The 26,461-nt window shown below is 52.4% G+C and overlaps 1 protein-coding gene across 1 annotated transcript in view; it reads left to right on the top strand.

The window, feature by feature from the left end:
• The first annotated feature begins 359 nt into the window (after positions 1-359).
• Positions 360-26,461, top strand: part of B3GLCT (beta 3-glucosyltransferase) — a 1,424,518-nt gene continuing 1,398,416 nt past the window's right edge. The window contains exon 1 of the mRNA XM_069639745.1: positions 360-685. Coding sequence (XP_069495846.1) covers positions 517-685 — 169 coding nt within the window. The 5' untranslated portion in view covers positions 360-516. The remainder of the gene's footprint in view (positions 686-26,461) is intronic.

The raw sequence follows: 26,461 nt of genomic DNA, 5'->3' as shown, positions 1-26,461 counted from the left end.
ATCTGGAATATGGTACATCTATTTTCAGTTTTCTTATTCTAACATAAATCATCCGAAATAGAAGAAGAATTTGGATAATACACGCAACATCACACCCACTACAGAATCGTATTCAAACTGGTTCTTCCCTGACTTTGCTACCTGTTATTTAACCGACAATCGGAACCTTTCCTAAAAGACTGATTAGCCCTTTAGAAGAACTAAAGCATTACATGTAATTGTCAAAGTGATCTCCGACGTAAAAATTGTTCACCACAAAATATAGAATTGCCGGCATAACACAAAAGAACGAACATTTCTCCGCACCAACCAGGAAGGACCATTCAGTGGCCAATTGGAAGCGGTTTGAGTGACCAACCAGGAAATAGCTTGCATCTGAAGTTCAGGAACTCGTTCAGGCTTCAGCTTGGTAGATGAGCAGAGCGTACTGTTCTTATTCACAGCGCTGCCAGCGTGCCTTGCTTAGCCTTTCTGTACCCGCAGCACATACTTGGGTTTCAATGCAAGTCTCTGTGTATGGCTATAGTGACAGAGGAAGCTCGCTTTCCTTCGGATAACCTCCTGCATCTGTTGTGCAAGGACGCACTTTCTGTTTACGATTACATTGTCGTGTGTGCCCAGCGCTGCACCACCAACATGCCGCGAGGCAACCGGCTCTCGTGCTGCCTCTGCACTGTTATCTTGTGTAAGTAACGAACAAGACATTAGCACGCTGTTTTGTTTTCTTTATTATGGACCTAAATTAGTTCTTTGCAGGGGACGATTTGTTGAGGTTGCTGCTAGAGAACCATGGGCTTGAATTATTTTCGTAGCAGATAAAAGGATTTCCTGTCCAACGTATTTTATGTTCTTCCATTCATTTGGTTAAGGCAAACCATTATTCCACTAACAATTTGGACACCTTTCATCAGAGGTGTTTACCTTTTCTATTTGTTTTGCTCTATGGTACCTGGTCACCCATGACATGGTAGAAAAACGCAATACCCCACCAAGGAAAAAGTTGCAGAATGAGACATTCTTTCTTTGTTGCCATAAAAAGGCCACAGATTTATTTTCACAACATATCAAACTCAAAACACAGCAAACGCACTTTGTGAAAATAGTTTTGAAGGTGCGGCGACCAGTCGACTGCCCGTGTCCAACCTTGCTTCACCCTTTCCCAACCAAGTCCACTGTAGGCCAAAGTTCCCTCAACCATTCTTGTCTGAGCCCCGCCTGCCCTTTCAGGTGTTGCAGGACGGGGGAGTGCCGTTTTGTCAGGGGAAGCAGAGCCCTCATCGATACCTCCAGTGCCCCTGCTGCTTAGGCCCCCAAGGAGCACTGGTCGCGAGAGAGCGAAAACCCTTCCTGCTTTTCCACGGCTAGTTAGTAGTCTGTGTCTTTCCACTAGTCGCCAAAACACCACCATGCCAAAGGTGGGTCACGCCCACTGTGGCTCCCCCCTTTCCTTCTCGTATAATCTCCTCAGTTTCGTGCAACTCACGTCTTTATATTGGTAAGTGGCAACCCGCTGACTGGCTCACGCTTGTCATACTTTACCCTTAATTTGTTCCTCTCCACCTTTTATTAGGCCAAAAGCTCCCCAACCAACAGCCTCCTTGCTCTGCCTGCCCTTGCAGGAGTTACCAGGCTGGGGGAGCGCCCTTCCCGACGAGGGAAGCTGACCTTTATTTAACATTTGAAATCTAACCTCGTCTTCCTTCCCCCTTGATTCTACCTCTCTAAATTTCATAGGCTAAAACTCTCCAACAGTGACTCCTCGATCAGCTTGCCCTTGCCGGAGATCCTGTGCTGGAAGAGCGCTGTTTCTGACGGGGGAAACTGACCTTTTTGTTTTTTTTTTTTAAATTATTTATTTTAAATAAACAGGATAAGGTGATACAAACTTAATCAGTCATGACATATGGTACAAAAGCGATACAGTTGATTGCACTTCCCTCCCCTCCCCTTGGTCTTAATGTTCCTCTACCTGTCCCAGCTGCGAATTCTCGTCCCGTAAGGTTCTCCTGGCTAATTGGGGCTTGTATGTCAGGGCTGGATAATTCCGATCAAAGTCCAGGATCGGGCACCAGATGTTCTCGAAGCGATGTAGACGGCCTGCCCCAGCAGCCGTCACCTTCTCCGCGATTAAGATGTCCCAAATTTTAATCCACCAAAAAGGCATTAGTGGTCCTTCTGTGGTTTTCCAAGTGCGAGCTATTACATTTCTGCCTGCCAGTAGACATTGCGACAGTAGTTTGGCCATAGGGCCAGATCTAGGGTAGATCCCGGGGACCGGGGCTCCCAGGAGGATGGGCTCGGGCTCCAGGGGAAGTCGTATCTGAGTGATGTCTGCGATTGTTGCTAGGCATTGTTTCCAGAAGGTCCGGGCCCTCGGGCAGGACCACCACATATGAAAGAAAGACCCTACTTGGCCGCATTGCCTCCAGCAGCCCGGGTTAAGCGTGGGGTTCATATGGTGTAGCCTCAGGGGAGGATAATACCAGCGAGGAAGGATTTTGTATGCGCCCTCTCTGTTCGTAATGCAAGATGAGGAAGTGTGCGCCCGCGACCAAATGTCAACCCATAGCTGGTCCTCGATTGGGTGGCCTAGGTCCGCTTCCCATTGGGCCATGTATCGGGTTTTAGAGGTTAGGAAGTCATTTTGGAGGCGTTTGTATAGAGTGGAAATTCTCCCCCTGGTTGGGAGGTCATTTAGGGTCAGTTCAATGGCTGTGGGAGGGCGGGTGGCAGCTTGGCGGGTCTGAGGATGGGAGCACCAGTGGCGCAGCTGAATGTACGTAAATCTATCTTGTTCCTGAAGTTGGAAGAGTTCTTTACAACGCCCAAAGGTGCAGGGTTGTCCCCCTTCGAAAAGTTGCCCCAGGGTCTCCAGGCCTCCCGCCATCCAGGCTCTGAAGTTCCGGGTGGACCAGCCAGGGGAGAAAGCTGGGTTCAGGAACACCGGGGAGAAAGGGCCAAGTCCCACTGGGGTTTTCTTTTGTTTCAGCGCTTTATCCCAGACAGCAATAGTGTGTTTGGTGGTCCTCAGGAGGTTCTGCCACAGTCGGCGCTCGGAGGGATTGATGTGCGGGAGAAAACGTAGCGGGAGCGGTAGTTGCGCCTGTTCGAGGTCCACCCATCTCGGGCGGTTGGTAAGTATCTGCCAGGCTCGGATGCCGGCGAGTTGGGCTGCCATCTGGTATTTTTGTAGATCTGGGACTCCGAGGCCACCCAGTCTAGCATTGCCCTGCATCGTGGACCTAGGGATTCTGGGCTTCTTCCCTTTCCAGATAAACCGTGACATTTTCTTTTGTAGATTCTGAAGAGCAGGTGCCGGGATTGGTACTGGAAGCGAAGAGCAGGCATATAGGAGCCTTGGTAGCAAGTTCATTTTACAGGCCGTGATGCGGCCCATCAGTGAAATCTCCTGTGCCGCCCACCGCTTTAAGTCTGCCTCGAGGTCCGTGAATAGTGGAGGAAAGTTTGCTCGATAGACTTCCCCCGGGTCAGCTGGGATCTGGACACCCAAATAACTGATGCTCTTAGTCGTCCATTGTATCGGACATAGTGGGGCCAGAGCCTCCCGGATCTCTCGGGACAGACCCACCCCCATGGCAGCCGACTTCTGGAAGTTGACAGCAAAGCCTGTGACCTTTCCATAGCTCTCTATCTCAGCTAGGGCCTGAGGGAGGGAAGTACGAGGTTCCGTGATAGTTAGTAGGACGTCATCTGCGTAGAGAGCCAGTTTGTGGTGTGTTGTATTCGATTGGAAGCCCTTAATCGCCGGGTTTCGCCTGATCCGTTGGGCGAATGGTTCCATAATTAGTGCGAAAAGCAGTGGCGATAACGGGCATCCCTGTCTGGTTCCACAGGTCAGGTCGATAGGGGGGGAGAGGATGCCATTGACTCTGAGAAGGGTCTTGGGCGCTGTATAGTTAGCCAATGTCATGGCGCAGAACTCTGGACCAAAGCCAAAGGCCTCGAGGGTAAGCCTCATGAAGTTCCAGTCCACCTTGTCAAAGGCCTTAACTGCATCCAAGGCCAGAAGCACCAGCTCTCGGGAGTCTCGGGAGGCAAGTTCCACCAGGTTCAGAGCTCTACGGATGTTATCAGCGGTAGAGCGGTGTGTGATGAAGCCACTCTGGTCGGCGTCGATTATCTCTGGCAAAATCTGGGACAGGCGGGTTGCTAAAATCTTGGAGTATATGTTAGCATCTATATTGAGCAAAGCAATCGGTCTGTAGGACGCAGGATTCTTCGGGTCACCGCCAGGTTTGGGCAGCAAAACTGTGATTGATTCTTGCATCGACGGGGTTATGGTACCTGTGTCCCTGAATGAATTAAACAGCTGTACCAGAGGTGGCACTAGTTGGGGTTTGAAGACTTTATAAAACTTCGTCGTATAGCCGTCTGGGCCTGGGGCTCGGGATTTAAGGGATTTTATCGCCTCATCGACTTCCTCATTAGTGATTGGGGCTTCCAACGAGTCCCGAGCTGCGTTTTCCAGTCGGGGGAGCGCCGCCCTTTGCAAGTACTCCCTCTGTTCTTTGACGTCCCGGGGCGGTCATCACCTGGGTCAGGTGGGTCGATGCGATTTGAAGCTTATCGTGATCCAAGTATTGAGTCTTGCCCTGCTGATCCCGGAGGCCCACAATTGTGTTATTCCTTCTTGTCTTGGCCAGTTTAGCCACCAGTAGTTTATTTGCTTTATTGTTTTTGGCATAGTAGAACTGTTTAGCCTTCGTCATTTGGTGGGCGGTATGTTCAGCATAGTGTGCTTCAATTTTCTTTTTTGCTATTCGGAGAGCTCGCTGCGTTCTAGGGGTCCAGCCCTTCTCCTTATGGATCCTCTCCGCCCTCTCAAGTTCCTCTTCAAGACCCTGACGAATCTGTCGTTTATGCCTATGATAGGCTACCCCTCTGGCAATCAGTTCTCCCCGCACCACTGCCTTCATTGCATCCCAGTAGTTGGCTAAGGAGGTATCTCCACTAAAGTTTTCTTCAAAGAAGTTGTTGATCGTGGTTGCGATTGCGTCTCTGAGTGGCATCTCATTAATATAGAGTCCATCTACGCCTCTGGGGATCCGGGGGTCCCTGGACTCGGATCTTCAAGGTTACTGGGGTGTGGTCGGATAGGATTCTGGAGCCTATAGTTACCTCTTCAGTGAAAGCGAAGATCTGCGGGGATATCAGTAGAAGATCTATCCTAGAGAATGTCCGGTGAACATAAGAGTAGAAAGAGAAGTCTTTTTCAGATGGGTGGAGAACCCTCCATGAGTCCACCACCCCTAGGGTTCTAAATAATCGCAAAAGGGCTAAAGCCGTAGTGAAGTCCCCGGTGGAGGGTGGATGCGATTTGTCTTTTGCGGGGTCCGGCACCCCATTAAAGTCCCCACCGATCACTATCTGGCCCTCCAGAAAGGGAGAGAGGGTTGCGGTTAGCAAATCATAGAAGGGCGCCTGGCCAGAATTCGGTGCGTACACAGAGACCAAGGAGAACAGCTGTCCCGCTAGCAGGCATTTCACTGCTATGTAGCGTCCCTCCGGGCAGCTTATGGAGTCCAGAATCTGGGGATTCAGTCCCCTCCGGAACAGGATTGCTGTACCGCCCCGCTTGGAGCTTCCAGACGCGAAGAGTTGCTTTGGGAAGTCGCGAGAGTGCAGGCGGCCGAAGTCTGCCGGGAGCAGGTGAGTTTCCTGTAGCATGGCCACATCGGCAGAGTCATTCTGAAGTTTTTGTAGAATTGATTTGCGTTTAGGCGGTGAGTTTAATCCCCCGACGTTCAGAGAGACAAACTTCCAAAACTGCTGGTCCGGGGGGGATCCGGGGTCGCTGATGAGACCTGTGGAGGGGGGGGAGCTACTGAAGAATCAGCCATTATGTCGTGGGAGATGTGACCATCTGTTATCCTGTTTTTGGGTTTTTTTCTCGGACCGCCAACGGGAGGTCCGAGGTTTAACTGGGGGAGGGGGACCCGTTATGGGGTCAGGCCCTCCCCTGGCCAACGGGGCCGTGTAACAGAGAATAGCCAACATGGCTAAAAGTATAAATAGTCTGAGTGAAATGCTCCAAGGACTCATAGGTGGAATGTACCTTGGAGCTGGGCATGGGCCGTGGGGGGAGGCCCGCTGCATCGGGGATGGAGATCATCCATGTTTTCAGAGGCGGCGGTCGGCTCCACAGTGCCGGGTTCACTAAGCCGGATCTCAGGGCGCCGAAGAGTCCCTCGTGGGGTCGCTCCGGGTCATTTCCTTCTCCTAAATCTCGGAACCTTTGACTATGTGTTTTGCGTGGGCCTAGGGGAGGCTATAGGGTCCGGGTTAGCCGCCGCTTCAGTGGGCTGTTGGGACGAGGTGTTAGCGGAGTCCGGATGCAATATATTTTCAGCATCGCCCAGATGTTTGATCCTACGCATGGTACCCTTATAGGAGAATTGCAAAGCTGTGGGAAAGAGCCATCTGTAGCGAATTTTTTGGGCTTGGAGGAAGGTGGTTAGTGGGCGGAGGGCTCGCCTTTTCTGAAGGGTCAACGGAGATAGGTCTTGGTAGATCTGAAGGGGGGTCCCCTGGAAGATGATTTCGTCGTTGGAGCGACTTATTGCCGATATGGCTTCCTTTGTCGTAAAGAAATGCACCCTGGTGATAACATCAGGCGGGCCGTCTGATTCCACTCCACGACGGGGATTTAGCCTGTGGGTGCGATCCAGTAGCAATAGCGAGTCCTCCAGATCGGGGAGAAGAGATTGAAAGAAAAGGCCTACATATTCGGCTAGCCCTTGGTCTGGGACTGATGTGGGAACCCCCCGAATGCGGAGGTTGTTACGCCGGGCTCTGTTCTCCATGTCCTCCTGCTTATATTCCAGGATTTCGTATTTGTCCTGCAGAAGCCCAACGGAACGCTGGATCTCAATCAGGGAGGAGGCGTGGTCCTGGGCGCGATCCTCAATCTCTCCCACTCTCTGTTCCACCTCCGAAACCCTTTTATCAGTATTTTCCAGCTTGGCAGTAAGCTCAGACATACATGATCGAAATTCGGTCTTAATGTCAGCCATGAATTCCCGGATGTCCTCCTTAGTTGCTAGAGGTCCCTTGTTGTCCAGGGATTCTCGTGAGATGGAGGGGGGATTGTCCAGTTTCTTCGCTTTGTCGGCTGACATTAGCATTGTAGCTATGTCTGAGGACTTGGTGGATTTCGTTTGCTTAGACATCGTGTGGTCTGACAGGAGTGGGTTAACGGCAGCAGGTGGCTCAGTCGCAATGATGGCGATAGTTTGAGGCCTCTCAGAGGGTTGTGATAAGGGTCCGATGTCTTGGTTGGACTTTGGTTAGCGAAGGAGACTTCAGTGCGAGTGAAGAGGAAGAGGGTTGCTGTGTTGTCCCGGTCTCCCTGGGACCAAGGCGGCCAAGGGGGAAGGTGAATGTGGGCCGGGGCGCCCCAGGAAACAGCGGGGAGATGAGAGGGAGCGATTTTAATACCGGAGCACACCAGTCCAGGATGGTCTCTCGGGATGGATGGTGAGGACCCAGATCGCCACGGGAGTTAGCGAGGCTGTTGGTGATGGTGGTGGCCGTAGACGAACCATTTCAAGGTGGATTGCTCAGTAAAAGAGGGCGACAGAGCACGGCGCCGCTGACCGGAGCCACGAGCCAGTGGGACCACCCCCGCAGAGGTGTCGGAGGCAGTAGGGTGTTGGGGCCTCCTCACAGTTGAAGGCAGGGGTGTTCTGCGGTGCACCCCCGAGAGCCCTCCGGCTCCGGCCCCCTCCTCCGGAGTGGAGGCGGAGGGATACAGGAGAGGGCGAGAGCAGGGAGGCTGCGGCTGCGTGTCGTGTGTTGGGATGGCTGCAGGGTTCTATCCCTCTGGGGGTGTCCGGGGAGGTGGGCCAAAACCAAGGAGGCCCGGGGCCCGGTGCACCTCCGCCGTCCGTGCTTCTCCGAAATGGCCGCCCGAAGCGCCGTCGGGAGTATCAGCTGGAGTGTAGACGTGTGGCTCGGGTCCCTCCGATCATGTGAGGCGAGAGACGCCTGGATCCAAATCGATTCAAGGGTTCACAGGGGGAGCTCCGTTGGCGAGGCCGCGTCTCGATCGTTGCGCTGGGTCCCGTCCACCATCTTGGATTACGCGGCAGAGGGGCCGCGGAATAAGAAGGGCCCGATTATCTTCATCTTGGCGATTCTGGGTTCCAGCAGCACTCCGGCAGGGCTCCAAACCTTCTCACACCCTCTCACCTAGTTGGGTTCGAAAAACGCGGCATGGGAGCCTCAGAAAGCTGCGATGCAGCGGGCGTTCCACGGAGGCCATCACGGGAGCGACTGCATAGCCAGCGCTCCAGGCCACGCCCCAAACTGACCTTTATTTATTAAAGCCCCCACTTGGCCATCAGGGCTTCAGAGGGAGGCTCCCCACGTGTAAGGTGGAACCCTCCTGGTTGTCGCTAAGCTTGCTTACAGTCTTTTGAGTCCAAACCTTTACTTCTCTTTTGGAACTACCTCCCTGTTTCCTTCTCATGTAGGCCCAAGCTTAGCTTCCCACCCTAAACCTTAGTGGACCTCGTGCCCTTGCAGGACTTTACTGGGCTGGGGGAGTGCCTCTCATGGCTGGGAGGAGCTAAGCCAACCCCCTTATATATAGACCTCCGTCATTGCTTCTATTCCATAAGTAGGCCGAAGTTTCCCCAGCCGTAGCCCAAGTGGACTGTCTCCCCTTGCTGCAAGTCCCAGTGCCGCTCAAACCCAGGGAATCTGAACTTGTCCTCCTATTATTTAGGCCTCCCTCACCGCTTTTTCTGCCCCTCACGTAGCCTTTTACTAAAAACGTATACCTATTAGATGCACCATTACCCCTGATACTTGTTTATTGACCCAGGAATGATGAAAGGCTGAGTTGACCTTGAGGACCTGTTAATCTGAAAACCCGCCCCCCAATGTTACTTATGCACCCCCACGCGTTAATACCCCATTGCAATAGAACAATGCCGAAGCTCTCGATCACTGAATCCTGGCCCCCATTAACTCTGAGCCCTCCCTTTTTCCAACTTGCATTGCAGTAATGTTAATGCCTGGCACTTGACACCCAGTCATAACCTCGGAAATCTCTCTTCCTTGTGTCGGATGCAACATCAAGGGGTCTCTTTTGTTCCTAGTTGAGACCTGGAGCTATGGCTGCTGCTGCTTTGTTACCTCCTAAAGCTGATGCTACATAACCACCACCCCCACCCCCAAACCTGGTCTAATAACTGTTAATTCCACTCCTGTTATGTTGCTCAAAACCTAACCCCCCATCAAGCGGTAAACATATTCCACCTTTATGTTATACCCATGGCATTATTGCTACACTCAGCCAGCCACCGAGCATGCAGGTCAGTAAGTCATGCCTAGCCAGTTATCAGTACTTTATGCATCACCACTGTAGAGTAAACTAGCAAATCCTTTACTAATTAAATTGCATTCTGACAGGAGTGCCTGCACTGGCACCCATGGGGTGTTTTTGAGAGGTACCCTCTCCCAGAGTTCCCCGTGCCTCTGCCCCTTCCTGCTCCGCAGTGCTATTCTAAGATTACGTACCACGCCCAAACTTTACCATATCCCAGAACAGTGAAGCTACTACCCAATAATATCCTCATTCTCACGCTGACCACTTCCCTTTAGTGTACCATGTTGAAAACCGGGGACTGCATCACATTGCCACAACTGGAAGGTGCAGGATAATCAACCAGGAGCCTGTTTAACCTACATATGAAAATTATCCACCCGCCTTACTCGCGGGTCGTATTAATTCCCCCATAGTGCATTCCCCAGTGCCCAACCACCGACAGCCAACCGCCCATGAGCAGCAGCCGGATCCCCTTGGAGTTATTCTGCAAGAAGCCCCTTCAAACCAGAGAAACCCAGCTGGTAGATTTGTATGTTTGCGAGTGCCAACCTTTAATGTAAAATACTTCCGCCCGGGTGTTCTAACTGCACTAAAGACACCCAGAGGTTTCTAATCACGGACCCGGGTATCCACTTTTGTCGTTACACGTAGCCTTGCTTCCCAGACGAGCTTGTTGACCTTGAGTTATCCTCCCTTTCCCCACTGAAATATATAACTGGGTAGTGACTGAAAATCGTGAACATTTCAGGAGGCCTTGCCACCTTTTCGCCCTGAGGTATAACCGCATCTATATGTTAAAGGGCAACCTTCCCTCCAGACACTTGCCAGAAATGCGCATCTGTATTGTTTACTCTGATACTGTGATGTCACGATTGCCTCCCTCATGGTCTCGAGTGAATCCGACCCCTCCCGTCTTTTCCGCATCCGTCGATCAACCCGGGTTCAAAACCCGGGTTCAAAACCTGGGCCAAAACCTCTAGTAATCTCCAGAGGAGAGTGCTAACCGATTCGCATAACGGCCCTTTTGCCCACTTATTTAAGATTAATACTATGCTTGCCTAGGTCGAAATTATCCGCAAAGGGAAAGTAATGCGCGTGCATATTGGGAGACATTCTGCCTGAATGATTATGGAACACGATACATCCAGCATGGCCACTTCTATAACTTGCATGCTCGCTCTTTACCAGTTAGCACCCCCCCCCCCCCTTGGCAGCGGTCAAAATGGCAATAAACTATTCTAACGTAGCAGGAATGGTGAAAACCTGTACTTAAATTCACAGTACCCGTACTTCTTTCACTGATGGCATAAAACACCTCTATGGACCTTATACCACAACCCATAAAAGTGCCAGCACATTTTCAAGGTAACATGAATACAGTTGTTTGCCCCCCGTGTTTTTCCGCAAAAACAATTGATCACTGTCCCATCAGCTAACCATTAAAGATTTGTCTTCTATAAATTACAGCCCTCACACTGCACCAAACCTCTACAGCTTAAACATTCTTCCGTATCAACGTTTGCCTTCCCTGTGAAACCCTAACAGGCCTTCACCCTTCCTTCAGCCCTTACTTACGTAACTCCCCACCCCTGCCTGCATTGCAGCCAGAAGGACCCATCTGAAAATGAGACCGTAGGGGGGGCTCCCCTGTAGACCAGCAACACCACTACTTTTCGTGTAACCCCACTACTCTTTATTTTTTGGCAAACACATGTGATGCGTTACACCGTACACCCATAGCCGGCACCTGAATTTAATAAGCATTTGGGGCACTCGACGTTGAAACACTACAAATCCCAAAATATCTCCACTGCTCCATCTATGCCGTAAAACTTGCATAAAGCGTTACATGCCACACTTTAATCTGCAACTCGTAGCCACACTTAAATCAACCTCCTTTCACATTTTAGCGACCCATCTTGTAAGTAAACCGCACATTGCATGACCGCATATCTTAAAAACGTTTGCCAACCACTGCCTGCCTTGTTGCGCTGCCATGACTTTGCTCTGCTCCTTGAGCGACCCCGGAACCATATGTCCCAGGAACATGCGCGTAGGTACAATGAGTCCCTTCATAATACGACACGTCCCTAACCGAGGCAAACCACACATGCACCCACACTGACCCGCAAGAAGTTCCCGTACTGCATAAAGGCAGACACACTGAAGCGCCGCCTCACTGTTGACGGTTCACCGTCAGTGTGTCCCGTGAGTCCCCCACCCTCACATGACACAGACATGGAGACAGGCTGTTGCTTGTGTGGGCTCCCCGGTGGCTCTGCCGGCCACTGGGAACGCCCCGTTTATTTATAGATGCACGCGACGGAGTGGACGTCACTCTGTCGCGTGCGAGCCCTTAACAACAAACAGGAAGAGGAGGATCTAACTACTAAACATTGCACAACAAATATTAACACTCCAAATGGTCGCGCGTTTAATAACAGCCACCCTGGATCCCCCCATGACCGCTGTTACCCACGGGCGGACCTGCCGGTACACCAACCTTGCACCTCAGTCCATCACGTAGTCTGTGGGACGGGCAGGTTTCCCACGCCCTGTTCTCAGGGGGTACCTCCTGCCTACGTCTTCGGCCGGTGTTCTTTCTCCACCACCCCCACGTGAGGGCGAATCCACGGTGAAGTCCTGACCACCACCTTCATCCAGGGCGTTGTCCGGACCCCGGTCTTCCATGGTCTCCGGCCTGGGCTCCCCCAGTCTCTTGAAGAAACTCGCGTTCCTGGTCACTGATACAGTTCCATCTGACGCAGTCACCATTGAGCCCTTGACCGCCACAACGTCCAAAGGGACGGGTTCGTATGTGAGAGATAGCTTCCCGTGAGGGTGTCGATTTTTCACAAGTACCTCGTCCCAGGGGGCGATCGCTGGTGGTTTCAGACCTTTCCTGTTGTTCTTTATTACAGTCCTTGCCCTTCTCTCCTCCTCCACTCGCTCGTTGTCGATGACAGCGGGCTCTCGCTCTCCCACTTCTGGTATAATGTCCCTTGGGCACCGTTGGAAGAGGGCCTCAGCTGGTGCCACACCCGTGGATGAGTGAGGTGTCGTGCGGTAACCTCTCAAGAACACGTAGAGTGCCCTTTGCAGGCATTCGCCCTTTCCTTGAGCAATTCTGAACACCTTGTTCAGGGTCCGCATCATGCGCTCTGCCTCCCCATTCGCTTGAGGCCACAGCGGCTTGACTTTCCTATGCTGGATGCCATAGTCCTTCATGAGGTCTGCAAAGCTCTCTCCCTGAAATGGAGCGCCGTTATCAGAACACAGCACTGTGGGTAGGCCGTGAGTGTCAAATACCTTCTCCAGCGCGATTACCACCTTGTCAAAAGCCACCGACTCCACAAACTCTACCTCTGGGTATCGAGACCACTCATCAACCACCACGAGGTGTGTGCCTCTGGTTGTCGACCCGAAATCGGCGTGCACCACTTCCCACGGTCTGGTTCCTCTCGGCATCGTCTCAATGGAGGGTTCCTGCTGGGCCGGTGACGCTGCCTGGCACCACACACACGATGCTACAAACTCCTCCACTTTCCGTTCTAGCTCAGGGAACCACACCTTCTGGCGGAGACGAGCTTTCATCTTCGGGGTGCCCTGGTGGCCTTGATGTGCAAGGGATATCACTTGCTGAACCTTGGCCTGAGGAACCACGATTCTGTCTCCTCTAAGTAGGAGACCGGATTCCGAGAAGGTCCGTTCTTCACGTACCCGCCAGAGTTCCTCCAGCACGACCCTGGCCTCATTTGTTCTTCGGCCAAGAGCCTCCAGCACGGTCTTCCAGGCACCCACTTCAATGGCCGTCTTCATTATGTTGAAACACTCGTCCTCTCGATGCCAGCTCCAGCTCCTCCACCTGCATAGCTTTGGGGGTCGCTGTCTCAACGATGAGACGGACATGTTCGTCTGCTTCCTCGGCTGGCGTGGACTGCTGGGGGTCCCCTCTCGGATGTCTGGAGAGGTAGTCCGCGGCATTGTTAGCCCCGGGGCGATACACCAGGGACACTCCGTATTCGAGGAGTGCGAGCATCCAGCGCTCTATTCTCCCTGGGGGCCTGGATGAGGACCCAGCCATGATGGGTAGTAGAGGCTTATGATCCGTGACCACTGTTACCGTCCAACGATATACAGGCGGAAATGTCTGCAGCCCCATAGTACCGCCAAGGCTTCCTGTTCAATTTGCGAATAGCGCTGCTCAGTATTGGAGAGAGCCTTGCTTGCATACGCAATGGGGCGGACTTCTTGATCACTGCCAATTTGGGTGAGGACTGCCCCCAACCCGTAAGGGCTAGCATCCACAACGATCTCCGTCTGCAGGGTCGGATCGAAAAATGCCTTTGTATCATCTGCAGCAAGGGCACCCTTGATGTTGTCGAATGCCGCCTGTTCTAGGGGTCCCCACTGCTACGGGGTGTCCTTATTGGTCAAAGTCCTCAGCGGTTCCGAGCGGGATGCCAGGTTTCGGATGAATCGGCCACAATACGTGACCATGCCGAGGAAACTTCTGATCCCTGCAACATTCTCTGGTGGTCTTGCCTCCTTATGTCCTTTACTTTGCGGGGATCAGGCGACACCCCATCAGCCTTGAAGATGAAACCAAAGAATTCAATGGTGGTTTTAAGGAATTCGCATTTGTCCTTGTGTAAAGTGAGTCCCAGTGAGCGAAGGCGCTCGAATGTCTTTGACAGGCACGCCAGGTGTTCCGCTTCAGACTTGGCATATACCAGGATGTCATTGTCATGATCTCTGCTTCCAAAAGGTCAGGGTTTTCCCAACTCCCTTGGAAGCAGATCCATAACCCAGGTTCCGAGTGCCAACCAGTCCCAATTGGGACCTTTTGGACCCAGTCCTGGCGCCAGTGGCACCAGGCTCCTAAATATGCCCAGTCCCAGCGCTGGAAGCGCCGGGCTCATAATGCTTGGGTGGACTTACCTGCAGCAGACCGTGCTGCTTACTTGCCTGCCAGTTGAGCCTCTGATCCTCTTCTGTTTGGAACTACTTTTCCTGTAGGGTGGGGCAGGAGCCACTCCCTAGATTCAGAACACTGGAACTCTTCTGGAAAGCAGGAACTCTTTTCTTACCTAGGCGTGGCTGTGGAAGGAGACATCTAAGCACTACAGGAGGCTATTTAAACCACACCCGATGGATGAATCTTGCTTTGCGTTATTCTGCATCCTCTGCAGCAGAACGCTCATCGTGTCTTCTGCATCTGATCCTGGGCCTAAGGAAAAAGGCTTACCATCCTGAATCCAGTCTTCAGCAACACCTATAAAGACAAGAAAGAACAGGTTAGCATTACGGTCTTCAGTGACAGCTCTTCACTTACCTGGTCCATCGGCTGTCACCAACGCCTCGCGCTGCATTCCGGCATCTGAAAGACAAAGGCTTACCTACTCTTCGTGCGCTCCGGAGGTCTTCACACTGCATTCCGGCATATGAAAGACAAAAGCTTACCAACTCTTCGCACGCTCCGGAGGCCTTCGGCGCTGCATCCCGCATCTGAAAGACAAAACAAGGTGCGTTTAAAGACATTGGGGAACTTTAATACTCACGTGCCATTACTCCTTTCCACATCCAACCCAGTGGTTATTCCGGCACCCTGCAGCCGTTCCGAACTTGTACCTGCAAAATAAAAAGACAGTTAGAGCGCATCGTGAAGCAGGCAACAAGCGCTTACTTACGTGCTTCCAGGCGCTTCTATTCATCACACGGGCTCCATCTTCAACTCACTTCAGCCAGTCATCCGCCATCGCCGGAACCCTGCAAAACAAGAGACATCATTCCGAAAGACTTTAAAGACATTAGAATTACTCGAAACTTACCGTTCGTGCAGTAAACGACGGACAGCAGTCCTCTGAAGTCAAGAGGCCTGCTCCCCTTATCCAGTGAAGAAACTGGTTACAGCACCCTGCCCCGAGGCAGATGGAGAGCACGGCGTTCACTTACCTAAGGTGAGAGCGTTAACCTTTGGGTTCTACAGGAGAAGAGAAAGGGAAGAAGAGAGAGACATTCAATAACCCAGTTCATTAATCCCATATTTTCTATCTGCAGACATCTTACCCTTCGAGTCAGACATACAGTGCACAGAGGTCCAGCCCAAAGAGCCAGCCGTGTGTTACACATCACCTTTGAAGATACGGTATACGCCCAGTCAAGACCGGCGCCTCTACGGGAATCAGGTGAGCGTTACAGTCATCACTGATATTAAGGACTCCATCAAGATCTGCTAGTGGTCCTTCTGGAAGACTTCTGCTGCCAAGGACACTCCAAAGCTTAGTCTCTTGTATCGATACAACCCCCGGTGGGTGGTAAAGGTTGTTATGTATCGAGATCCGGGGTGCAGAACCACCTGATGATAACCCGCTCTCAGGTCGAGTTTTGAGAAGAATTGGGCCCCCTGTATTCCGCTATGATATCATCGATGGTGGGAGTTAGATGTCTCTCCCGTTTGATAGCCTTGTTGGGGAGGCGCTTGTCCACGCAGATTCTGACTGCATCTGGATGCTTGGGCTTGCGGGCAATGACAATGGGGGAAACCCACGGGGTAGGGCCCTCCACTTTATCAATGAGTTTGAGGCCTACAAGGCTGTCCAGCTCCTTGTCCACCAGGTCTCTGAGGTGGAAAGGCACTCGCCGATGTTTGAGCGCCACTGGCTGGATTGACTCGTCGATGTGTAGCCGTACTGGTTCGCCCACCATCTGTCCAATTCCTTCAAACAGGGTACTGTGTTTGGCGAACAGCATCTGTATGTCGTCCAGGTACGCAAATGTCACAATGCCCAGAGCCTCAGCTGCCGCACAGCACAGTAACGTGTTACCACTCACAGGCGTGACTTAAAATCTCGCTCGGACAGATGAGTTGCCGTATTGAACCCCCGCCACAAACACACCATCCAGGGGAATTGGCTGGTCACCTCCAAAGGTGAAAATGCGTGCCCTTGGGGCAGCCAGCGTCGGTGGTTCCTGCATGGAGTCATAGTTCTGCCTGGCCATCACATTGACAGATGCCCCAGTGTCCACCAGCATAGGTATGGAATCCCCATTGACCAAATGTTGCATCTGGGCTGTCTCTTGGAGCGACTCCTCAGGACGCCAACACTGGATACAAAGAAGACGTTATCTTCGTCTTCTTGCTCGTCTATGTCCTCCTGAGGGTTCCCGTCATCGCCCTGTTGTACCTGTGCAACATTGGAGGCCCTCTGGGGTCGAGAGAAACCAGCACGAACTGGTCCTCTGGGAACCACCTTCGGGGCTGTAGTCCTGCACATCCTGGCGTAGTGATCCGCACCTCCGCATCGGCCACACCTCACACCCACGGCTGGGCATTCTGCTGGGTGCGGGAGATCATATCCGCACTGGAGGCACAAATTGTTTGTCGCCTGAGGTCTGGAAGCCTGCCCACTCGCAAGGCGTCTGAAACCCCTGCCTCTGCCAATCACGCACACCTCCTCCATCTTGCTGGGGCATGCTGCGGCCTCCATCCAGGTTGCTCGCAGCTCGGCCACCTCGTGGCATCTGCCAAGTTCTAGAATGCAGGCAAGAGTAATGCCAGGCTCTCGAAGGATTTGGCGCCTCAGCTTACCAGATGCACACCCTTGTATAAGCTGGTTCCGAATCATCATATCCGGATCATTCCAAGCACATGGCACCACCAACCTGCGTAGCCTCCCATAGAAAACATCAAGAGTCTCATTGTACTTTTGTCGGGCAGCCCCCATGAGAAAACGTTCATAGTCAGCATTTTCCATTGGCAGAAGGTGGTTGTGGAGGGCAACCTTCGCCGCCGCAAATGACCCATCAGCTGGTTGTAGAGACAGAAATATTTCATGGACTGCAGGGCCTGCAAAATACAAGAGTGTAGCCAGTTTACTGTCATCGCTAGTCTCCATCGTGGCCCTGAAATACATTTCAAGTCTGTCCATCCACATTTTCTACCTTGGGCCTAGACTGGATGGTGTGCCTGAGACATCAAACTCAGGCATTGGGTGAAGAGCCCCAGGTGGCTTAAGCAAAGGTCTGTGCGGAATGATGGGTGGAGGCTGAGGCACAGGAGCAGCTGGTTGTAGTGCAGCAGCCGCAGCTGCAGCAGCTTGGCTCATGGTGGCAAGCGCACAGGCACCCCAGGAATATGAAAACAATGGGGCTGCAACTCACCACCAGAAACGGGGCAAATTCTCTCCCCGCCGTGGATGTTCACATAGGCCTGTTCTCAGGCATCTCGCAACTGGTATTGCACCTCCACTGCAGTTAGGCACAGGCAGATCCACAGGACTAGATCTTGCTTTGGGTGAAGAGTCCAAAAATTGAGCAGGGTGGGCCTCCCACGTGTCTCCTGCAGGCCTCCTGGGGTGCCACACCCCTTTACCCGGACGAAAAATAGTGAAGGAAATGACACCAAAATAACACGATGTGCTTCCAATGACCATTTGCCACTGGTATTTCCAAAAATTAACTTTGGATAGCTCACCGACGCCTCATTACGAAGCCGTGAAGCTTCCGGGCCTATTTCTCAAAATGGCCGCCGATCGCGTATCTCACCCCCTCTCCGCGGTCGATTTGTCACGATGCGCTCACATTAGATCATTCGCGCACCCGCGATCAATCACCGCCCGGCCCGGGGATGGATCCGATCCTTCGTCGCCACTGTTGACGGTTCACCGTCAGCGTGTCCCGTGAGCCCCCCCCCACCCTCACATGACACAGACACGGAGACAGGCTGTTGCTTGTGTGGGCTCCCCGGTGGCACTGCCGGCCGCCGGGAGCGCCCCGTTTATTTATAGATGCACGCGACGGAGTGGACGTCACTGGTCGTCACTGGACGTCACTCTGTCGTGTGCGAGCCCTTAAAGGGGCAACGCCACACTCACCCTGGTCCCAACATCATATGCCTGCTTCCTCTGACACATGCAGCACAACCCCGCTCCCCTCCAATGCAAACCCCCTGGCCTCGCTGTGAAAAACCAGCCCCAGCATGCTGCTCTGCATCTCTAATTTCCTTATCAAATTTCCTTATCAAAAGAGATCATCTCGTTTGCCCTGTTCTGCTCCCTTCTTGCTGTGTTCCCTCCCTTTCTGTCTCTGGTTTCTGTTGTGGCCAATCCGACACACACACTGCTCCTCAATCCGCTGAAGCTCGACATTCCAGGTACTCTGGCTCCTCGCCCCTGATGTGGGCGTGTGGCTTTTGGCAGTGTCCAGGATTGATCAAGTGTTCCTCCTTAAGATGTCCCTAAACCCATATCGGAGATTGGTGGAAACTCACAGGGAATATCCAACATGGGGCTAGAACCGAGTCTCCCCCAGATTTTCTCAATGCTTAGCTGTTCAGTTGTACTTAGTCACCGAGAGCTGGACCTCCAAACCCTTGCTCACAGCCATCATTAACTGCCATGTGCTATTTTGTTCAGACACCTTGTGCTGATTATCCAAATGTCACGTTCCAAATGTTTTATCGTTTTGTCTGTGAGCCGCCCGAGATTCACCTAATGATAAAAGCAGAAGCTTTTCTGGCTGAACCGTGATGCAGTTTGCAAGCGGTGGTGTGGGCAGGCGACACGCTCTCCCCTTTCGCTGCCCTCATTCCCCTCGGCTCCTGCTGCCTTGCTCCGCAGCTCCCCGCGCTGTCCCCAACACGTGAGATCCTCTTCTTCTTCCGCCACACTCTGCCCACATGCGGTGTAGAACTTTCCACACTCCGCTGCCAACTCCACTGCTAGTCCCCTCAGCAGCCGACCTTCTGAGCCCCTCGTGGCGGACCTTCCTCTGAAGCTCCATGCTCTCTCTGCCTCCATGCGGCGGCCTATGGGCACTCGCACCGCTCTGTGGCATCTTTCTGCTGTGCTGCATGCTCCTTAAGGCGAAAACCAGGAGGTTTATAAACCACCTGGCCTGCCCCTTTCCATTGTCCCCTTTCGTGGGCATTTTGGACCATTTTGTGGGCTTCCCGCCCCTCTGGCTTCCCAGGCTTCCAGCATACCTCCCCCTTACCCAGGGGGGAGGGAGGAGAGGACGCTGCCCCCGCTATTAGGGCGCCTCCTCCATTTTTCTTTCGTCGACGCCTCCATTCTCGGGTCACTCAGGTAATGTGACTTTTATACACTTGTTGGCACTTTTTAAAGCACTGCACGCACATTAAGTCCTGCTGAGCGAGCGCAACGTTTGCATTCTAACACCTTTTTAACTTCAGTATGACCTTCTGAAGTAATATGAGCCAGTTGTCGTATCCTGCACGGCTTTGTAGCAGCCGGAAACAGGGGATGTGAGGCCCGCGTGGGTAGGCCTCGCTGACGCAGCTCCAGCGGGAGCTAATAACATGCAGACACGCGTAGCTTGGTTCACTGCCTCCGCGGAGCGGGGGCAGGGCCTTTATTGGACGCCTTGCGTCACCGCGTAGCGGGACGCAAGGCGCACATAAAATTCCTCCTTTATTTTTACTTGAAACAAAAACACATAGCATAAATTTAAGCATCTTAAACCAAAACGGGTTACCCCTCTCTTAAAGTCAGTTAACAGGTTTCTACCACTCATAGTCTGAGCCAGGCCGGTGGCCTGGTGGCGGCTCTCAAATCATATCTCCCACCCCTGGAACTGAGCCCCACTGTCCCCTCGGGTGTCTCACCTTCAATGTCTGGCTCACCCATTTCTGGTTCACTCAACAGTTCCAGGGTTCCGTCAGCTGTATCGTCTCTGCCCTGCGGGTTCTCGGGTTCCGCATCACTCGGCAGGTGATCGTCTTCTTCTTGGGGGTATTCACCGTCGGTCCACAGTTTTCTTGTCACTGCCTTAAACCACGGCACATTTCTCATCATTTGTTATGTCCTCTCTGTACCGTTATCATAGTTCCTTTTCGTTTGCTGATTGTACACGGGGCTGCCTCATAGCGGGTATCCAATTTAAATCTCGATGGATTCCGCATCATGACCACCTGGTCGTCCGCTCAGTGATTGGAGTGTTTTGCCCGCCTCTTGGCGCTTATGTGTGCGTTGGCTCCAGTCCTTCTTGCTTCTGTCCGCTCTTTGTCGATCGTGTTAGGGCTTCTGCTGGGGTGGTGTGGTATGGGGGGAAGTTATGACCGTGCCAAACATCAGGTCTGCCGGCGGGACGCCAGTCGTGCTGTGAGGTGTGACCCTATAGTTTCGCAGGAACCGATAGACGTCAACCTACCAGGGGCTAGCATTGACCCTCGACAGTCGCGGAACCTTATTGAGTGTCCTCATAAATCGTTCCACATCACCATTCGCCTGCGGCCATCTTGGCATGATGTGGTGGTAGCGGATGTTGAGCTCTTGGAGGTATTGTTTGAACTCCTCCCCTTGAAACGGTGGCCCGTTGTTGCTTCTGCTTCCCGTTGGCAGTTTGTGCGTCGCAAACATTTTCTCAATCGCGGGAATTACCACCTCTGCTGCAGTGGAGTTGCCGATCTCGACCTTAGGGTAGTGCGAGTGGTCATCTATGGCCACTAGTAGGTAGAGGCCTTCGTGTAATTTGCAAAAATCGATTCTTATGGCGTCCCATCTGCCAGACCCTCGAGCTGCCGATTGGATCGGTTTGGGGTCGGGTGGAGCTCCGGTTATTTGGCATGGTAGGCAAGTGCTGATCAGTCTTTTGCCTGATCCGGGCTTTTGTCCGTACTCTTCCCTGGTGGCCCTTGTGTGCTAACGCCACAACTCTGTCCTGGGACTTGGGGGAATAATGATTCGGGGGCCCCTGAGTTGTAGCCCTTGTTCCGTGGTGGAGAGGTCCTGTCGGACCGTAAAGATCCCTGTGAGGAAATTCTTGGCCTCTGCTGTCTTGTTGTGAGTGTTCCTCAGGAAGGACCTCCATTCCCCTGATATGATGGTGTCCTTTACCAGGTCGCAACACGGGTCCTTGTGCGTTTCCTCCACGATGTCGTCCAGGCTGATGGCCTCTAGGCCTCATGGTTTGCACTACCTGACAGATGTGCTCCTCCGTCTCTTCTGCCACATGGATTTCCAGTGGTGTTGCCACTCTGGGGTGCCTTGACAAAAATCTGCCGGGTTTCCACTGCCAGGCTGGTATGCCAGTTCAAAGTTGTATTGTTGGAGGTGTAACAGCCATTTAGCAATCCTAGCCTGCGGGTGGGAGGAAGTGCCCATGAATATTGGCAGTAACGGTTTGTGGTCCGTGTAGGTTGTAAACTTTCTGCCAAACAGGTAGAGGTGGAAGTGGCGACACCCCCATAGTGTAACGCTCACCTGATTCCCACGGAGGCGCAGGTCTGGCTTCGAGTGCTGATGCTTCTTCAAAGGTGAAGCGCAGGACTCTGAAGATGGACAGGAAGGGCCCTCTACTCTGGCTTCTCGGGCTCGCAGGAATATTCCCCTGTGCGTGAAAAGGGAGTATTACCTACTGACTGAGTTATGCTCAAGCCTCCCACTCTCTTTCAACCCTCCACGATACCCTTCCACGATTCCCCGTGAAGTCTCATCTTAGGGTCAGGAAGGATGAGCTTTCCATCCTGCTTCTGATGCAGGGGCGTGTTGAAACCCAGTTACTTCACTGGATTGAGGATTGATGGGAGTTCAGGTAAACTTGACTATTCAGGTAAGGCTCTGTAAAAGTTCTGTTGCAAGTTCTAAAGTCCAAGCTTAATAATAATGTTCATTGTCTTTTTGCAGCAAGCGCTAATGCTTATGTCTTTTTTCCCCTTAGGGGCCGGGGTTCGGAATGCCGGAGATATGGCACCGACCCGAAGTGACAGTTCCAGTAAATGGCAGGTTAGTTCTGGATGAGCGCTCGGGAACTGACCTTGCATACGCTCATTCAATGTCTTTGTCTTTTTTCCCCATAGGGGCTGGGGTCCGGAAAATGCCTGGAAGCGGCAAGACCCGAAATGAAATGAGGTAAGTCTTATTCCCTTCCTTATCTCACCTCTTATTCTTGTTTTTTTCTCTAGGCTCTGGGAAGTGGCTGTGTATCCGGATGATCGCTGCTGAAGATGGAGGAACCCAGGAAAGGTGAGTGAAATGCAGCGCTGCAGCGATCGTAACGAAATGCTTTTAAAAATGTCTTCCCTTTCAGGATCGTCGGTGATGTCTCCGTGGTGCAGATTTAGCTGGTAAGGTCTCTTGTCTCCCTTTGCAGGTGACCCAGGATGCTGACAGGCATTGCTGAAGTCCAGATGCAGGAGCTGACACGGTGAGCGTCCAGCTGCGAGGAGCAGAACAACGCGAAGCGTGAGTTGCTGATCGGGTGTGGTTTAAATAGCTTTGGAAGAAGTTCCAAGTGTGTATCCTTCCTCCGATCAGGTATGTATCCTTCCCCGACCACACCCGGGTGGAAAGTAGTCCCACAGGTAAAGTAGTTCCATTCAGGCCTCAAGAGGGCCTGGATGTGGCAGCATGGTCTGCATCAGGTAAGTGCACATGAAAACACTTGAACACATGTCTAGCTTTATGAGCCTGGCGCCTAAGGCGCCAGGACAGAGGTCCAACATGAGCCTGGCGCCTAAGGCGCCGGGACTGCGTCCAAAGGGCCCCAGCTTGGGCCCGCTGGCACTCCCCTGGGGGAAATGATGCCTGCCTCTGGGGTCGCTGGGTCGGACCTGGCTCCTTGGAGGTAGGCATCATGACACATAGCATCGCTATCGCCTCTTTGTCAATGTGGGAATATCGTTGCTCTGTCGGTGTTAGCGCCCTGGAGGCATATGCAATTGGCCTTTGCTCACCCCCCTTTGTCACCTGTGTGAGGATGGCTCCTAGGCCCAATGGGCTAGTATCTACATACAGTTGCGTTGGGAGCGTCGTGTCATAGTACGCCATCGGGGTGTCTGCTGACAGTGACGCTTTTATGAGCTCAAATGCTTCTTGGCAGGCATCTCCCCGTTCCCACTTTGTGTTGGCTTTCGTAAGTTCTCGGAGGGGTTCCGACAGTTGGGCAAGATTTGGGATAAATCTTCCACAGTACGTATCCATCCCCAAAAAACTGCGCACTTCAGTTGGCGTGGTGGGTGGGTTCGCGGCTTGGATGTCTGCATCCTTCTGGGGGTCAGCTGAGGTGCCTGTGCTGCTGAAGATATAGCCAAAAAAAGATATCTCGTTTTTTAGGAATTCACATTTTTCTGTGTGAATAGTTAGTCCTGCCCCTTCTGGATGTCATCACTGACATTTGGTATGCCGCGGATTACTTCTTGTATTGTTTGTTGGAAAACCTCAGCGGCTGAGGAAATCCCAAAACTCAGGCGCTTGTACCTCCGCAGGCCAATGTGTGTTGAGAATGTCGTTCTATACCGTGAATCCCTGTGTAGCTTCAACTTGTGCCTGCGTTCAGGTCCACTTTGGAAAATATTTTGGACCCCGTAAGGTCGGCCACTATTTCGTCCAGTGTCGGGGTGATGTGGCGCTCCCGCTTGATGGCGGCGTTTGGTAGGCGCATGTCTATGCAGATTCGGACTTTGCCAGGTTTATTTGGCTTTTTGGTGACTACCATGGGAGAGACCCAGGGCGTGGGTCCAGTCACTTCTTTGATTATGCCAGCCTTCTCCAAAGCCCTGAGCTCCTTTTCCACTTGTTCACGCATGTGAAACGGGGTTCTTCTGTGCCTTACAGCTCTTGGTTGGACCGATTCGTCGATGTGGGGCCTGATTGACTTCCCCTTTAGGCATCCTATCCCTTTTTGTAGGTTGGGGTATTTCTCTAGGACCCTCTCGACCTCTTGTGAGTCCGTCACTTCACAGATGAAACTCACCAGCCGCAAGTCCTCTGCGGCATCACCACTCGGGAGGCATTCAATGCCCGCATTCACCACATAGATTTTGGATTGTAGCACAGTTTCGCCATGGCTGAGGGTGGTGCGGAACCTGCCAACTACGGGTAGTGGGGTCTTGCACCCGTATGCGAATACCTTCAGGTCAGGTTGTGGCTGGAGTGTTTTGAATGTGGTCATTGGCATCACATTCACTGATGCCCCAGTGTCTATTGTCATTAATACTTGCTGGTTTTGGATTACCACCTGACATTTGCGTCTTCTGAGTTTTTTGTCTTGGCGTGGCGTTTCCATGGTTGAAGGCTGACACAAGGTAGACTTTTCACCCTTTCTTCCATTGGTCATTGACAGACTCTTGTTGGGCACCGGCTGTGTCATCACTTTCCTCCTCTGTGGTCTCCACTCGTCGGGCGCTGGCCTGTTTCTTCTTACCTCCACTCTTTTCTTGGGTTGTTTGCAGTGTTTTTGTTGGGCGCCTGACGACCGGCATACCTTAGCATAATGATCCTTCCTGCCACACGCACCACATGTGGTCCCCTGTGCCAGGCAGTTACGTCGGCCGTGTCGCGGTCCTCTACACCATCCACATTCCATGGGCCCCGGGGTTCGAGGCTGCCATCTGGCGTGCATGTAGTTTCTGCCAGTCTTATCCCTTGTTGATTGTAGATTCATGATCTGGGCTACCGTGGCTGTCGCGAGAGCTGGCTGTAGTTTTTGAAGGGTGGTGCCCATGTGAGCTGCTCTGGCATGAGCTAGTTCCCTCTGGCGACCCAACTCAAGGATTCGGGTTAACGAGGTGCCCTTTTCACTCAGTACCATCCTTCTCAGTTTCTCTGATTGGATGCCGTTGATGAGCCGTCTCCGAATTTCCTTCTCAATGTCTGTGAACTCGCATGATATCGCCAGTATTCTGAGCCGGGTGTGGTAGGCATCTAAGGTCTCCTCTTCCACTTGGATGGTAGTACAGAATATGAATGTCTCGTAATCTGGATTGAGTTGCAGGAGAAAATGGGCTGTTAGGGCATCCGTTGCTTGCTGGTAAATGTCCTGGCCGTCATCAATTGTTAGAGAGTTGAAGATACGTAGCACTTCATCCCCCACATTCAACAAAAGGTGCAATCTCATTTTTCTCGCAGTGGTGATGTCCTTGCATTCCATTGCCATCTCAAATTTTTGAATCCATAGTTGCCATCTGAGGCCAACCGACGAAGGATCAGTGTATGGGTCAAAGGGGTGTATCATTATTGAAGAGCCACCTTGTGGATGGGCTTGCGGTGTGGACACCGATAGGTTTGCGGCAAGTCTGGATGGCGTGCCGGGCCTGGGAGTGGATGTGCCGGTGGCCATGACTGGGCCTCACTTTGCCACGAGCCGGGTCCTATGCCTCACCTTGGTGTGTCCCTGCGGGGGTCCGTGGTCTCCCTTGTGTGTGTGTTCATGTGCGGGGCGTAGAAGGATTTGCCTCCCCCTTCCCAGGGGTCTTGATGCGCAGAGTTGATGGGTCCTGGTGTAGCTGCTGCATGTTGGGGCCGATCCAGCGTCGTGCTGCGTGTCCTTTCTGATCCTGCATTGTTAGGGGATCAGGGAAGAGTTTATGTGGCCACGCGGTGGAGAGAATGCCTTCTCCCAAAAGAAACATTTTTTATTTTTGGTGGGTGGGGTTTTGTGTCCCATCCCACCTGGTTTCCAAAAATTGTGCTGTCGCTGAGTGCGACGATCAGCTGTTGTTAATTGGAACGCATACTGTTCTCACGTCCCTCTTCACCAGTGTCGTATCCTGTCACGGCTCAGCAGCAGCCTGAGACAGGGGGTGTGAGGCCCGCGTGGGTAGGCCTCGCTGTTGCAGCTCCAGCGGGAGCTAATAACACGCAAACATGTGTAGCTTGGTTCACTGCCCCGGAACTGCCTCCGCAGAGCGGGGGCGGGGCCTTTATTGGACGCCTTGCGTCAACGCGTAGCGGGACGCAAGGCGGACATAACGCCGGCATGATAAAACATACGTTACTGCAACAAGTGCAAAGCTTTTATTTGGAGGGATTATTGGGCGACAAACGGACTATACAGAGAGGTCAGTTCTAAATGTATATGTGAGAGTTAAAAAGAAAAGTTGGATGCTGTTGTTAGTCCAGTTTTCAAAGAAGTTGCAGATTTTGATATTTTTTTATTGGACTGAAAAATCCATGCAGGGATGGAACAAAACAGGCCTCGGATGTTGCAGAGTATAATGGGTTTGCAAAGGAAAGCCACAGCACAGATCCGAAAACGAAAAAAGAAATACCATTTAATTGGGTGGAGGAACAGATAGAATGGAATATGGGCCTGGAATTTCTTTATCTAAAAGGCCATGCACACTCCTGGAAGTAGGGCACACAA

The sequence above is a fragment of the Ambystoma mexicanum genome, chromosome 7q (assembly GCF_040938575.1).
Source record: "Ambystoma mexicanum isolate Mex_15411 chromosome 7q, UKY_AmexF1_1, whole genome shotgun sequence".
Classification (NCBI taxonomy): domain Eukaryota; kingdom Metazoa; phylum Chordata; class Amphibia; order Caudata; family Ambystomatidae; genus Ambystoma; species Ambystoma mexicanum.
Note: the sequence above shows the minus strand (reverse complement) of the source record. Positions and strands in the feature narration are given on the sequence as shown.